This window comes from Musa acuminata, chromosome BXJ3-3 (assembly GCF_036884655.1).
Source record: "Musa acuminata AAA Group cultivar baxijiao chromosome BXJ3-3, Cavendish_Baxijiao_AAA, whole genome shotgun sequence".
NCBI classification, from domain to species: domain Eukaryota; kingdom Viridiplantae; phylum Streptophyta; class Magnoliopsida; order Zingiberales; family Musaceae; genus Musa; species Musa acuminata.
Window position 1 is genome coordinate 32,713,448 of NC_088351.1, and position 16,950 is coordinate 32,730,397.

The following is a 16,950-nucleotide window of genomic DNA, read 5'->3' on the forward strand; positions in this document are numbered from 1 at the left end:
AAATGTCTTAGACTAGGCTTCTTACCAGTCCATAACTTAAATGGAGTCGATGAAATTGACTTACTAGGAATCCTGTTCAAGATGTACATAGTTGTCCTAAGAACTTCACCCCACATCGACTCAAGTACAAAAGAATAATTCATCATGCTCCTAACCATATCCATCAAAGTACGATTTCGTCTTTCAGCAATACTATTTTGCTGTGGCACACCTGGTAATGCATATTGAGCACAAATACCCCGTTGTTCTAGAAATCCAACAAAAGGGCCAATATTCTAACCAAATTCATCATATCTGCCATAAAATTCACCACCTCTATCAGATCTAACAATTTTAACTTTTCTATCTAATTGTCTCTCAACCTCATTTATGTATACTTCAAGAGTATTAATGACTTGAGACTTTTCATTTATTAGATAAACATAGCCATATTTGGACAGATCATCTATAAATGTGATGAAATATTTTTCTCCACTAAAATAAGGAATATAGAGTGGTCTGCAAATATCAGTATGAATAATCTCAAGGAGTTCTTTACTTCTTGTGCCATTTTTCTTTATATGTTTAGTTTACTTTCCCTTAATACAATCTATACAAACATCAAAATCAGTGAAGTCTAAATGTTCCAAAATATTATCCTTCACTAATATTTTAATTCTTTCCTTGGAGATATACCCTAATTATTTATGCCACAATATAGAAGATCTTTCATATTGAAACTACGTTTCAATCCAACACTTGATTGTAGGGTCATTAATGTCTTTGCAAACTCAAGATCCAAATTAATTCCGTATAAACCATTACAGAAAATTCCAGAACCAACTTTTATTGAATCATAAAACATATGAGTTTGCCACTACCAAAAGACAATATCCTAACTTATGTACTTCGTCGAGCCGCTGATTAACAGAGCATAGTTGGGCTTGCAAGGAGTCCGTTGAATCTGAAGATAATGCCTCGGGTTCTGGGTGGCTTCTCGGATTTGCCGTCACTCGATCCCCTAGTGGGGCCGATGGGACCCGAGGTGGCGTGTGGGCTCGAACAGGCGACTCCTATTGCCGCAGTGGTTAGATCGCAGGCGGGTGTGCCGGATGAAGTGACCTGTCTCTAAGCATAGACGATAAGTTCCCATTGATATCACTTTCTCTTTAAGATGATTTCCCATAATGATGAATCTTTCATGTTCTTTTGGTTTCCGAATTAAAAGAAATCTATGCATGTTATTTATAACATGAGTTGAAGCACTAGAATCAATCCACCAAGTGTTAGAAGGAACTTTTGTAATGTTTGATTCGAAACATACAAATGTCAAGTTAATACCTTTCTTTTCGAACCAAGTCTTTCGTTTAATGCAATCATTCTTCACGTGTCCTTTCTTGTCACAAAAGAAGCACTTTACAATAGATGTTTTCTTTTCATTAATTCGTTTAACATTTTCAGACCCAGCAAGTTTCTTTGATTGATAATGCTTCAACTTTCTTTTTTTATTACCAGCTCCTTGAGTAGTAGTCATGACATTATGTGAACTTTCCTACCTTAATCTCAATTCTTCCTGAACACACATGCTAGTCAACTCATTCAAGTCTCACTTATCCTTATTTGTGTTGTAGTGAATCTTGAATTGGCCAAACTGAGAAGGAAGAGAATTGAGAATAAATTGCACGAGGAAATATTCATCAATATTCATGCCTAATGTTTTAAGTTTTGTAGCTTTGTCAGTCATATTGAGGATATGATCCTGAATTCCTCGAGTAGCATCATACTGAGCTGTAGTCAGTTCTTTCATTAATGTGTCAGCCAATGACTTATCAGCAGATTTAAATCTGTCTTCAATAATCTTTAAATATTCTTTTGCGCTAGTTGCAGTCGGTAATGAAGTCTTTATGTTATTTGCAATTGTCATTCTTATGAACATTAAACTAAGTCTATCAGATCTTTCCCAAGCCTTCATTTCATTTACTTGTTCTACAGTACCTTCATCAGTCAAGTCTGTAGGTTTTTCAATAAGTAATTCTAAATCAAGATCTAATACACCCAGTGTGAATTACACATGCTCTAACCATTCTGAATAATTTGATCCAGATAGTACAATGACACTAGATGCATAAGAATGTATATGCGAAAGTACCACTGTAAAAAAAATATAGAATAACATTAATGCTTTGAGTTTATAGAAAATTGATGAACTATTGATATCATCTATATTACACCTTTGGGTAAAATATTCACATATCTAGTGTTCACTCAAGAATATTTATGGAGGACTGATACCATCCTTGTGGAATAGTATTGTTACCTTTGGGTATACAACCCTAAACTGCAAGGATATCCAAAAAAACAATATCATCATACCCTATCATATAATTATTTAAATTAGATTCTCTTTTGAGATTATCTAAATCTCCTAATTATATGTGTCATTATGAATATTATTTCCTTAATATTATTTAGGACTAATTTATTAATATTATTTTATAATTCATTAGTCCGGGTCACTTTGGTGGCTACAAGACTAATGCAATAATATAAAATAAAAAAAATATCCTATAAATGATAAAAAATTTATTGTAATTCATATCACAAAAGTCTATCATTCCATGTCACTTTGGCAACTACTAGTTAGATAAAACTTAGGGAGATGAATTATAAATAATATTAATCAATTTTTTTAATTTTTACTAAGTAGTTTAATAATAAATAACAATAATAATTATTAAACATTAATGCTAAGCAATTCAATAATAAATGACAATAATAATTATTGAACATTAATACTAAGTAATTCAATAATAAATAACAATAATAATTATTGAATATTAATGCTAAGCAATTCAATAATAAATAATAATAATAATTATTGAACATTAATGCTAAGTAATTTAATAATAAATAACAATAATAATTATTGAACATTAATACTAAGTAATTTAATAATAAATAACAATAATAATTATTGAATATTAATCAGTAAGAAAACTCATATGATAATCATGATAACATATAAATCATGCCTTCATGTGAAAGGTAAATATTATTTCACAATTATATATATATATATATACATATGAATAAATAAATAAAAGTCCAAAAACAATAATTAGATTTTAATTTTATTTATCACATATAAAATCAATAATTTATATAAATCATGCATGTGAAAGGTATACATTATTTCATAATTTCATATATATATATGTGAATAAGTAAATAAAATTTCAAAAACAATAATTAGATTTTAATTTTATTTACCACATGTATAATCAATAATTTATATAAATCATGCATGTGAAAGGTATATATTATTTCATAATTTCATATATATACATGTGAATAAGTAAATAAAATTTTAAAAATAATAATTGGATTTTAATTTTATTTACCATATGTATAATCAATAATTCATATGAGAAAACTATAAAGTAAACATAATTTATATTATTTTAAATCAAAAATTAAATCTAATCAAATAATCAAAAATATAATTATGATTAAAATTAATCATAATTATAATAAATCATATTTATCAATTTATAATTGAGAATATAAACTAAATTTCTCAATTTTGATAAAACCGTAAATATTTGAAATGTTATAAATCAGAAATATGTGAATAATTTTGACATAAATTAAATCCGAGGGTAAAACCACAAATAGGTTGACAGCTTAAGCTCTTGTGATTAAACCCGAGGGTAAAACCGTAAAATCATAATTTTGGCAAAAACGATTATAGAGTTGGAGTATAGATTGGGTCCTTTTCGAACGGCTTAAGCTCTTGTGATTAAGATGCACATACCAAATTATATATCCCTATGAAAAATTAGAACCTCAAATGATTGTGTACAAATTCAGACAGAAATAGATGTATTTAATATAAATGTACCATGCAAATTATTAAAAAATAGGCCGACTTGGATTAGTTCAACATAATTTGACATGCTTATGTCATCTTAATTTAACATATAAAATCCAATGACCCTAGTAATGAAGATTAAGTTTCATAGGAAGACTTGAAAACAAGCATGGTACAAATCATGTCAAACTTGATAAGAACTTGGCCTGCATCAACCTAAATGGTCCAATTGACTTTAGAAGATGTGATCTGGGAGCAATTTTAGAGCCTTTGAGATGCATGTTTGAAGTTTTTAGATAATTTAAATTGTTGATATCCTGATTAGGGAGATATAATCAATTGAGAAATATGGTTTCTCTGTTCTATTTCCAGCAGAGACACAGATGAGATCGGAAAGAACTCAGGAGTTTTTAACTTTACCAAAATGAGGGTTAATGGTTCTCGTTCTGAACCTAAACCCATTGTCTGTAAAGACCATACAAATAACCTAAATGGACAATCAATATTTTCTATACAGATGCATCTGTGGACTCCTTTTCACCAGGGCTATTTATGGTAGGACTTTTATGTTGTTGACCTCCAATTAACAAAAAACAATATTAGAGATATTTAAGGGATTTTTTTATGCACAACATATTCTTCATGTTATTAATAAAGATTTTTAGACTAATTTTAGTTGCTAGTTATTTTGAGGGTTTAAAGCATCAGTGAATCATATATGATATATTTTAAGCTTTAAGTTAATGCTTGGACTTGATATCTCATTATTCAGTTAATTTAATTCTAGTTCAATAGTTATTTTCTCTTGGCATTCCTTAGGATGCCTATCCTCTTCAAATTGAAGAATATCCATTTTGAAGGATCAGTCATATGATCCAAAAAAATAACATATTAAACTTGATTACTATCATACCTATTCAGGATGTTGAATCAATTTGTTAACTTAGACAACTCAGTCGCTAATTGGGTTAATCATATCAACCATTTGTGGTCCACACCAATGTGGACTCCTTAATTTCATGTCAGGTTGGGGGATTAGGTCAGGGATTGTTCACCCATGTACTCTAGCAATTAAAACCTCCACATTTTGATTTGTGGTGTTTTGATTTGACCATCAAGTTCAAAGCTGGATGTGCTAATTTGTGAGTCTGCAGTCCTGATGTCAAAAATGTATGAATTTATATACCATCTCATTATCTTTCAACCCCACAACTTTTCTCATTATTGGTAATGAAAACCATTTGTGAGAGAACATAAACATTATCTACTGTGAATACAGATGAAGGAGATGGCACCATAATTTTGGTAAATCTTTTGTAGGTCATTGAAAAGACACCTCCTGTTTCTTATTTCTTTAATGTCATTCTTCTGCTTGGCTAACTTTTTGGGAACCGTCAACTTCTAATACTCAGTTAAACTGTTTCTTTTGACAGCTGCTGATATATGTATGGCGCTAAACTACTGAATGTTGTCTCTGGAAATATGATAAAAGAAAAACTTCATAATCTGGCTTTCATCATCTTTGTGCTCAATCATGCATATTTCTTATTTTCTAGTCATACATGTTTCCTTTGAACTTTTTTCTTTGGGGAACTCACAGTGAACTTGGAGGAAAAATTTCTTCATTGCTGCAATCTATGACTTGGTTCCCCATATCCATTGTTGTACTTCAACAACTCCAGAATCCATTTCACTATAGGAGAGGGTATTTTTTTCACCCAATTTGTTTGCTTTGGAGTGAATAACATGAGTTATATGATCAGTAAGTCCACAGTGAAAAAGCTCAGTTGAAGCAAAGACTCAGGGTATATTGAAGGACAGAATCTAGAGAAAAGGTGAAGTGCATTCAGAGTGTATTATGACAATAAATATGTGCCTACACTACATATGTATTTTGTTAGATTTTTTTTGTTTCATGCATAAATTAGTCAATTGCTAAGCTGGTAACTATTCTTTATGTGGACACTGATACAACTATAATGGTTGATAAAGTGCTGGACAAAAAATCTTAAAATTTTTTTGCAAAAGACACCAGCTGGAAAGGTGGGCTGAATTATGATGTTGTGTTGGAAATAGTTTGTCTAATTTTGAGCCTTTAAGACAATAGATGATGGTGACAAAAATCTCGGGTTAAGTGAAGAAGAGATAGGGAGAAATTATACTCAGAAACTCCTTTCAACAGGGATGCATATTTGGAGAAAAGGGAGAATTATATCTTTCATTTATTGACTAATTAATACCTAGTGGAACATGATTGTTTCCACTTAATTTCATGACCCTATCCTGGATTCCCTTGTCCTGTGGAGCTTCCTGTGGTGGCAAGGCTCACAACTCTCTTACAACTAAAGGAGTGACATGTATAATATATCCAAGTGATGTAGTCTCTATCTTGAGAAGATTACCTCCCATTCTTGTCAACTCCTGATTGGAGAATTCTTGACAATGCCTGAAGAAATATAAGTTGTTTCATTTTTTACTAGTGTTCAAATTAGAGTTCAAATTTTTAAAATCAGTTTCCTTTTGTTCTTGATGGATATCTAACAATTTGTAAACAAAAAAATAGCAACTTTTTTTTTTTTCCATCAGGTAGGATACATATGGTTGTTCTTCTGCTGCTATAACACAAATTTTTGGACCATATTGAACTTATGAACAATGAAAATATCTTTTTGAGTTACATAACTTGGACTTGTTATGGCAAATATATTTCCACAGCTTCTACAAGGGAAACTTTGTCACTTATTTGTCTAAGAGAAATACCTGTGAGTTTTGGCACAGAAATTAAGTGGTATTTAAATATTGTCTTGAAATTTAGAGCATTCATGATGAAGTATTTTATTCATGCTACAAATTCTGATTTGACTGAGCAAGCTGTACATGTAACCCCGTCATCACGCAACAAGGAGACTTTGCAGTACGTTCCATAGGTGGATACATCCTACAATGAAACGTCCACTGGTCACAATGATGATATAAATGGAGACTCTTTGCTCTGGCTTTGGTGTTGTGGTTAGAAGTAAGATATAATACGTAGCCACAAACTATATATCCGTCTGTGTTTCTACTACCTTGGTGCTTACTTTTCCAGCAGATCCCAGTATGTATCTTGGATGCCTCAACAACATAATTGTGTGGCTGAGCTGTAGAGGAAAACTGTGTGCAATCGTGGATTGCTTGTCACAGAGTCCTGCCTACATGACTGCATTTTAGTCCAAGAACAACTTGGAGGTTGGCTATTCTGACAATTTTAGCCAGCAAACCCTTTGGGGAATGCTACAAGTTTTGCTTATGCTTAAAATGCCTCTTACTTGGAAGATGCTTTAATCCTTAGACCAATCAGGTACGTACCTAAATTATACTGTCAGTTTCTGCTTGGGATTAGTATTTTGCAACATCATTGTTCAGGATTGTTATACCCTGAATCTGACATTAACAGAAAAAAGTAGGTCATTATAATGCTATCTTGTGTCCCCTTTAGTAGTTGTGAAGAGGGCTCTGGTGCGTCCTTTTTTCTGTGAGGAAGAAGAAGAAGAGCTGATGGACCCCAGCGTGCGATTGGTAAGTCTGAGCCCACGACTCCTCCCCTGCAGCCGCTAGTGCCCTCACTTTCTTCTCTCTGGTCAAAAGAAGCTCATGTTGCAGGCATCCCAGCTCCCACCAGGTAATCAAACCCCAAGAAAACTCTTACTCGACCTCACAAACAATGTTTATTTTCTTCTAATTATTTATTTATTTTTTTTATTTTATTTTAAATTAAATACAAAATATTATACGAATTCGAACAGTTCTTTTGTTGTTAATTTAGACTAGTAAATAACCTCTCTTTTTTAATCCATGCTTATTCTACCTATTTAAGTTAGAAAAGATCTTTTGATAAATGAAATGTTGGACAACTTATCGAGGACTGATTGCTTTTGATAGAACAAATTGGTGGTGAGTATTATTGTTGTGATACTACTTAGGGCGTAGGAGAGGCTGGTCGATCATGCATGGGTGGATAATGCTCTGCTGATGTTGATGATTGTGTTGTCATCCAAGTATAATAAGGCAACAGATAAGTCTTTTTCTTCCTTACAAAGAAATGCTTTTTCAGATGCTTGGAGCTGTCACTCATTTCAGAGAACTAACCACCTCATTGTATTCATATAAATAAAGAAGAATACTGCTAAATAAGCTTCACATATTTTACCATCCAATCATTTTATATAGTTTGGGTTCACTAAAACAAGAATGTATTAGTACTTGGAACTGATCCCACCGTATGCTAATGATTTGGCATAAATACTGAAAAATACCTTGTAGTATTGTTTATCAAATTGGATAGAAGTGATTAGGGTTTGGCAGTAGATTCTCTAGCTTAAATATTTTTTGAAGAACATTTTACTTTAAGCTGATTCAATTCCTTACCATCTAAATAAAATAATACAGTACAGAAACAAAGCATGAATGGTTAACAAATGAGTTCGATCGAGTAAAAGCAAAAGAGAAGCTCGTTTGAGTGTCCACTCTTGTCATGGCCATGCCATCCATATTGCTTGCTTGTGGGAACATTCATCATTAAATCTCTCCCCCATGTCTCGCTTTTTCCACCTCCAGGTTGAAGACGAAGGTTCTGACTGCAGAAGCTGCTCAAGATGCAAACACATCAATCTTTAGTCCCAACTAATCATACTAGCTAGTCTCTACTAGGGATTATTAGCTTCAAATGCCCTTTCTAATTGAGTTGGATTGTACCTAATCAACTTAGTTTTGATTCATGAAGCATCATTATATATGTATATATTACATCTTTTGAGAAGCACATAGATTGGGTTCCATTGATTTCCCAGTTTTTTATTTGTAGTAGATTTGGATGAGCACTTTTGTCCAACCAAACCGCCCCCGTGCCCGTTGCGATCTCGCCGTTCCGTTTTGGCGGCCGTCACGACAAGGACAAGCTAACGTCACAGCCCAAGGTATTCTCGTGGTTCACGGCAACGTCAGGGCCATATCGGTCAAGTTAGTTGTTTCAAGCTTGTATTGTTCGTAGCATATTGCATCGATATGGTTGGAAGCAGTGCAATGGTGGCAATACTCATCTAGATTTATGAGCAAGAAGAGTACATGTAATGCTATTTTTTTGCTCCTATGCCCCATTAGGTCTCCCTTTCTCTGCCTCTAGCTTTTCTTCCTTTTCTCTCTCTCTCTCTCTCTCTCTCTCTCTCTTCTGCTGTCCTCCTCCTTTCATCCCAAACCTTGGCCAATTCACCTGTGCCATCTGGGAGATCTGAACTAGATAGATATCTACATACCTGGGCTTGTTTGTTTAGGTTCAGAAGATCCTGTGCTGCAACTTCTGTCAGAAAGATCTTGGAGGGGTTAAAGAGGAGGAAAAGGGAAGAGGAGAGCTGCTCCGGGAATTAATCACGATGAGTCCAAGCTTGGCTGGGCAATTTGGAGACACCACTTACACAAAGATCTTTGTTGGGGGGTTGGCGTGGGAGACCCAGAGCGACACAGTGAGGCAGCACTTTGAGCAGTTTGGGGAGATCCTGGAGGCTGTGGTGATCACCGACAAGAACACTGGAAGATCCAAAGGCTATGGATTCGTGAGTCTTCTCCTTGTGGTTGCATGTCTATGCATGATTTCATGTGTTGTTGATCTACTTGTATTGTTTGATCCCATTCTCTCCCCTTGGTTCCAGGTGACGTTCCGTGAGCCGGCGGCAGCGACGAGAGCCTGCGTCGATCCCTCGCCGGTGATCGATGGGCGGAGGGCTAATTGCAATCTTGCTTCACTGGGTGCTCAGAGATCTCGGCCTACAACACCCCCCTATGGTAGGGTTATCACGACTATAATCTTGTGTTACTCCTTGATCAGTTCTTCCATCTCTTAAACTACAGTTTCTTCTGCTACCACTTTGAGCTAATTGATCATCTAATTGAACAGATTCTTTCGCTAGTCAATATTGATTATATTGCGCCGTAAGTGCAGAATACTATCTAAAAACTCATGGAGGATTAACGATACAGAAGACATGTTCTTCCTTGATTTGATCTAGATATTTTTCTAGAATAATGATGTTTCAAGTGCCTTGGTGAAGCAAGTACAAACCTGAGATGTCAATTATCCTAGGAATTAGTTCATATATATATGTATATATGTATATATGTATATATATATGTATACATATATACATATATATATGTATAAATATATATATATATATATGTGTGTGTGTTACAGTAGTGTAGGAGTATTTGTTTCTGCAGAATCGAGTGTGGATTGTATTCTTTGACTGGTCTTCAGTACCCCAAACCTTACAAGGATAACTCTAAGATTCTCAGATCAGATTCCTTAAATTTTGTTGGCATTCATTTGTTTGTATTGTACTCTGTCTCTCTCTCTCTCTCTCTCTCAGGAGGAAACAGGAGCTTTAGGGTGGTGAAATCCTTTCATACAGGATACCAAGGTGGGATGGGTGCAGCTTTTCCTTCTCCTGCCTCCTTCCCTCATTATGCCATCCAACATGGTGTCCCATATGGCCTCCTCTATGGGTAAGCTTTAACCTCATTACATCATATCAGCAAAGAGGCACATGCATTGCACACACACACAGGCACAGCTTCCCTTTGAATGCTGCAGCAACTCACATGGGATATGGCTGGTGATGCATGGTGCAATACTCTACATTCTCTCTCTCTCTCTCTCTCTCTCTCTCTCTAGTTGATCTTTGATATTTGCACATTAAAAGCTAAAGCTGTCATATGAATGTGCACAGTTGTCCATCATGGGCTTTGAGTGCTTTCTTTCAGCCAGTTCTCTTTCTCTCTCTGGCATGTGCTTGTGTGACGGAGACCATGCATGAATTACCAGAAAGCATGCAGGAAAGAGCAGCTTCTGCATGCATACTCTCCCTTAGCCATCCAAGGAAATGCAGCAAACATAATGCACAGTCCATGCAAAATCGTCAAACCTTCTTTTGCGTTTTGGAGATGCTTCTAATCTTCTTTCTCTCCTTTTGTTTCTTTCTTTCCAACCATTTCAGGTACTCTCCATTCTCCTCGGACTACAGCTACCCAGCGGTTTGTTCTACACCTCCTCTTCTCTACTAGTGATTACAATGCTTTGTCTTCATTTTGTTACAATTAAAGTCGAGCACTATGCTATATGCAAGCATTTATGAATCTTCACGAAGCTAAATATATACAGTTTGTTTTGTTTACTTGAAATGTGATTGTCCATTGAACATATGTACCAGTAAAAGGCACAATATCACATAAAATGTAAGACATTTACTTTAGTATGAAATCATAAAAATTCTACTGTATTTTATCATAGAATTATCATTTTCAGTAATCTGGAATATAAGCAAACTAACTGAAACTAATGATGTATTTCTGCCTATGACCACACCAAGGTCAATAACTAGTATAGAACTTAGGGCTTCAAAAACTATGCCATTTTGGATGTAGCTAGGAGGAACTTTTAGTTTATGAATCACCATTTTTTCTATGAACTTATGGTAATACTCTAGTTTAAAATCAGAATAAGATAATTTTGTAAGTAGAGTAATTACTATAGTGAATATTCAAGAAGTGTTGATTAATTGCACTATTAGAATAGTCAATTTTGAATCATATAACTAAAATATCCTAGTTTGGGGATTTTTATAAGAAGCATTGCTATGAAGGAGAACTTCAAAACACATCCTAGACTAGACAAATTTATCCTATTCAAGAAATAAAAGGAGAATTATAAGCAGGAAAAATCTAATGCAAACAATCACTGAGGACTAGAAGATGGCAGAAGCCTTCTTCTGAACAGGATCAAATGGAGATTCTGAGGCAAAATGATGGTGACCATCAGATAATGGTTGGCATAGCCCAATCAATGATGCATCCTAGGAGATATTAACAATCAGGAAGTCTAATCTTCATCAAGACATTATGGAGCCATGCATGCATGTCCCTGCATGAATTAATGGAGAGAGGCTTGATGTAACCCAACCAGCCATTAATTGAAGGACCCACTGTCCAAGCCAAATTATCTGCTAAAACAACAGATCACCTGCACTGGAGCTTTTCTGCTCTCAAAAAAATTAGGTCATCTGGTACTGCTGCACATGAAATGGTCCCGAGTCTGTCATAAGAAACATTTTAACATCCATGTTCTTGTTCTTTTATCATCCACTTAAGTGGCAGAAGCACATGGTCTGGTCCCCTTTTATCCCTAAACAATCTGTAAGTCTGCAGCATCTGCCACTCCAAATAAAACCTGCAGCACCACAGGAAGAAGATGTGGACCCAAGAGTTAAAAACACTTCTGCATGTTTCACTTGAATTATTGTGTGAGTAGGCATCTGTAGATCTCAATGCTTGTGATGTTTAACTGGACCTGATGAGATACACTGTCTTTAGATCTTTCATGTTCATCATTTTGTTTAAGTGCCTCATAGTTATTGTCTTGAGCAAATTGATAAGGTAGACTGAGAAACTTCATCATCTGATAACCATTTTCTTCAGGGACTTGTACATATATTAGTGATGTTAGTTTTACCTTTGTCTTGGCCAGGGTTATTACAGTGTCTATGGAGGTGCTACCGCACAGTATCCAGTTTATGGAGCAGCAGCCGGAATAATGACCGGAAACACTGCCTTCTACCCCTACTTCCAGTTCGGGCAAGGCAGCGGAGGGACGGCCACCGCAATGGCGAGCGGACATGGCTACAGCGTTCCCTATCCACCGGTGCTCCACTACTCAGCAGTGGCCTCGACAACGGGTTTGGCAGGGCTCGTGCAGCATTTTGGAGGGCCATTGTCCATCGCACCAACTCCTCCTGCACACGCAGGTACTACTACTACATCAACCTACTGTTGCATAAACAGAATAATGATAATGATTTTATGGATTATATTAAGTAAAATACATTTATCTATAGCTGAATACAAGATAATTTCTTTTTCTTTCTTATAGAGCCTCAAAAAGTAGATCCATGTTGAACTCGTCATGTAAAGTGATGCTGACAGTAGATGTCTCACACAACTTTGATGTTGAAGCTAACTTTGCCTTTTTATTGTTTTTGGTAACAGTGTGTTTTCCCTTAAAACAGGCATGAGTATGGCTCTCACAGCTCCGGCGCTGTCATCTCCGGCCACCTATGCTCACCGGCTCATTCCCGCCCCCTTCTCCGCCTCGACCGTGCCCGAGCAACCCTTGGCTTAACCATGGTTCCATTCTATCTCAATTCTGTCGGTCCTTCCCTACTCGTCATCCTTTCTCATCACTTTCTGTCATGCACACAGTCATCTATTCAAGTTCAGTCCCATGCGGGCTGAACCGAACAGTAAGATCCAGAGTGCTTCCGGTCCATCTAGTAATGTGGGATTCGGAGGACTCTCATCTCGCATTTTGCCCTCGGATGATGGGCTCACAGTGTCTGCTCCCAGAGGTGGGGAGCACTGACTCCATTAGCCAACACTGCATTCAATGGCTCAAGTGCATGGGCCCTGCTAACCCAAAGTCCAAGGAGGGCTTGAGCTAAAAAGAAGGAAATGGAGAGCAAGGAGGCTCTGGTACAAAGAAGCTTTTCCTTGGAGTTTAGACTTAGCTCGTGGAGCAAACGAAATCAACAGCTTGGTCAAACATTTACCTGACATCAGCATCTTCCACATAAGTTGAGCATCTGGCAAAACCCTAGTTTGTCTTCAGGTCTTAGCCTTTATGAATCCTCTCCAACCCAAGAAAACCTGCTTCTCTCTACCATCTTTACCTAACAATCCTGTAATGTGAGATCACATGGTGAAATCTACCACTCAGCTTATCCAGGCAGGGACAAGATGATCTCACTAACCTTCCTATCCTGTCAGTAGTCTGTATACTTCGATGAGGCATGGCTTTGATGCCTTGGCCTCATGTAGGACAGGTTGAAGGAGTGCTAATGTTTGTTTTTGGCACTTAGCCCTACCCTCCTGTCCATGAGTTCAGATGAACTCCACAGGCTTTGGAGTTCTCTACCACCCTATGGTCCCAAGGGTGGATATTTTTGGTCCCTTGGGTTCTGACTCCTCTTGTCACTCCTCCAACACCACCATGGTTAGGTCCACCTCTCTCTCTCTCTCTCTCTCTCTCATGTTTTGATATCCAGGAAGACTTTGATGGTTTAATATGTACTTTTTGTAAAAACAGGGACTGTCATATTTGACAAGAATTGCTGAAGTTTGAATGTAGTTTAAATATAAACTCTTCATTTTCCTGTACTTTTCTTTGGGAATGTTATACCAGTGAAGTTAGGTTGGGAACCTCCTCACTATTCCATGGATCTAAGGTTCATCCTATTGCTCGTATTTAAAGCAGCTGGTGGACCTCAAAATGACAACAGTAGCTCACATATATGGGTGATTAAAGGCATGTTCTACATGTTATTGTTTGTTGTGTAGGGTATCAACGAAGACTGGTGGAACTCACTGCAAGAACTTGCAGAACAGGGAGGAACTATTTCTCCAGAAATGAAGTGACAAAGGACCCACTCATGCAATCATTGACATGTGTTATCTAAAGCTTCACTCTTACTGGAAAACTGAACTGAGCACAAACTACAGTTAGTTTGACAGCATGCCTACCAAAAGTGCCTCTTTATATTCACACACTGATCATGCAACATAAAGGCATCATGGCCTTTGAGCGAGATGACACCACATCAGAATAGCAGCCAATTACAGTCCACATCCCATGCCATGGCAAAGTTGCGTGATGCAGAATCATGTTGTAGTAAAGGCCATGATGGCCAACCATCAGCTGCTGCTTCTATTGGTCTCAGCACAAGAGTGGACACTGGAGATGAATGAATTGTTTGCTTGCAGAAGATGGATGTCTCCCTGAAGACTTTCCAACTCTCGGTGGAAGTTGAAGGTGTGGATGGTGTGAGCTTTTTGGCCATCGTTATATTCCTGGTTCTTTGCTTACTTCGAAAGAACATTTAGTTGCTAACATTTACTTTTCCTTGCTACTTTGATCTACAACTGAAAATGGACTATTACCATCCTCTCCTTATTTGCTCTAGTTATAGGTCTTTAATTTATTCTGTACAGTGGATAGCTCAACGATTATACTGCTCGTCGTTCTCCTCTCCATATCGAATGTTCTGCCTCGATGATCATACTGCTCGTATATATATGATATGCTCGTATTTATTGTATATATGTATATATACATATATATTATATATATACATATATATATATATATACATATATATATATATATACATATATATATATATACATATATATATATATATATATATGTATATGTATGTATATATACATATATATATATATGTATATATACATACATATACATATATATATATATATATATATATACATATAAATACATATACATATATACATATACATATACATATATATATATATACATATACATATATATATATATACATATACATATATATATATATACATATACATATATATATATACATATACATATATATATATACATATACATATATATATATACATATATATATATATATACATATATATATATATATACATATATATATATATATATACATATATATATATATATATATATATATATATATATATATATATATATATACAAGTAATATAAAGTGATAAATGTCAAAATATAATAAGCAAAAAAATTGCGCGTCAAGTCACACGTGCCATCACTCACGTGATTGGTTTGCCAGACACATATGATTAATAATCTTTCACTTGAGCTAAAGTCAATCACTTATGTGTCTGATCCCCATCAGACTCCTGTGACGCTCAAAGACAATATGAGACAACGGCTTTGTCAGCAGATCTGCAATGTTATCTTCGGATGGAACTTTTTCCACTACTACATCTCCTCGGGTCATGATCTCTCTAATAAGTTAGAACCTCCTCAGAACACTTTCTTATGAGACCTGAGTTCCCTTATTTGAGCAATCCCCCGTAGTTGTCGTAATATAAGGGAATCGACTCCTTGTTGCTTAGCACGGCTCCCAAATCTATGATGAACTTCTTCATCCGGACTCACTCCTTTGCTGCCTCTACTATAGTAATTTACTCTACCTTTATGGTCGAGTCAATAGTAGTATCTTGCTTAGAACTCTTCCAACACACTGCTCCTTCATTCAAAGTGTACATGTATCCTGAATTCGACTTGCTATCATCGATATCGGACTGAAACTTGAGTCCATGTAGCCTTCAACCCTAGGGCTACTACCTCCATATACTAGTAAAAGATCCTTAGTCATTCTTAAGTACTTAAGGATACACTTGACTGCTTTACAGTACTCTAAGCCTAGATCCGCTTGATACATGCTTATGACACTCAAAGCATGCTCTATATAATGTCTGGTACATAGCATGACATATATGATAGACTCTATCGCCGAGGCATAGGGTATCCTATCCATGTTCGTCCTTTCTTTAGGAGTCTTTAGAGACATACTCCTAGAAAGCGATATCCTATGTCTCATCGGTACGAGACATCTCTTATAATTTTTTATGCCAAAATTTTTGACAATGATTTCTATGTACCTGGACTAGGACAAGCTAGGCATCCTCTTGGATCTATCTCTATAGATCTGAATTCCCAAGATATAGGATGTTTCCCCTAAGTCATGAAGAAGTGTCTAGATAACCAAGTCTTTACTGTGGATAACATTTACATCAGGCCTGGTGCGTACCATGACATATTTTTAAATCACACCATATTCTTTATCTTCGCACCACCATAACCTCTCCATTCAAGCATACAAAATCCATAAGTATCACTCAAGTTCAAAAATCCCCTCATCCACCGTAGGTCATGCATTAAAAAATTAATAGGATATAATCTTGATACACTTACATTTTGTATCTCGATCATATTAATCATCCCATGATTCAAGCTCAATCATCTTGATTCATAAGGAGGACAATTAAGTTATTCTTGTTAGGATCGAGAGCACTAAGAGGGGGGGGGGGGGGGGGGGGGGGTGAATTAGTGCAGCGGAAATCTTACAGCAATTTAAAAGCTAAAGCTGCGTTCGTCCGATAAAAAATGATTTCGATATAAAAGCAGAATCACAGTGCAGTTT

The 16,950-nt window shown here is 35.8% G+C and overlaps 1 protein-coding gene across 1 annotated transcript; it reads left to right on the forward strand.

Moving 5' to 3' along the window:
* The first annotated feature begins 8,918 nt into the window (after window positions 1–8,918).
* Window positions 8,919–14,149, forward strand: LOC135632800 (uncharacterized). Its single transcript, XM_065141584.1, has 6 exons — window positions 8,919–9,438; window positions 9,535–9,667; window positions 10,252–10,387; window positions 10,879–10,915; window positions 12,405–12,681; window positions 12,943–14,149. Exons 1-6 carry the CDS (start codon window positions 9,259–9,261, stop codon window positions 13,053–13,055), a joined length of 876 nt encoding a protein of 291 aa, XP_064997656.1. The 5' UTR covers window positions 8,919–9,258; the 3' UTR covers window positions 13,056–14,149.
* Window positions 14,150–16,950: the final 2,801 nt, after the last annotated feature.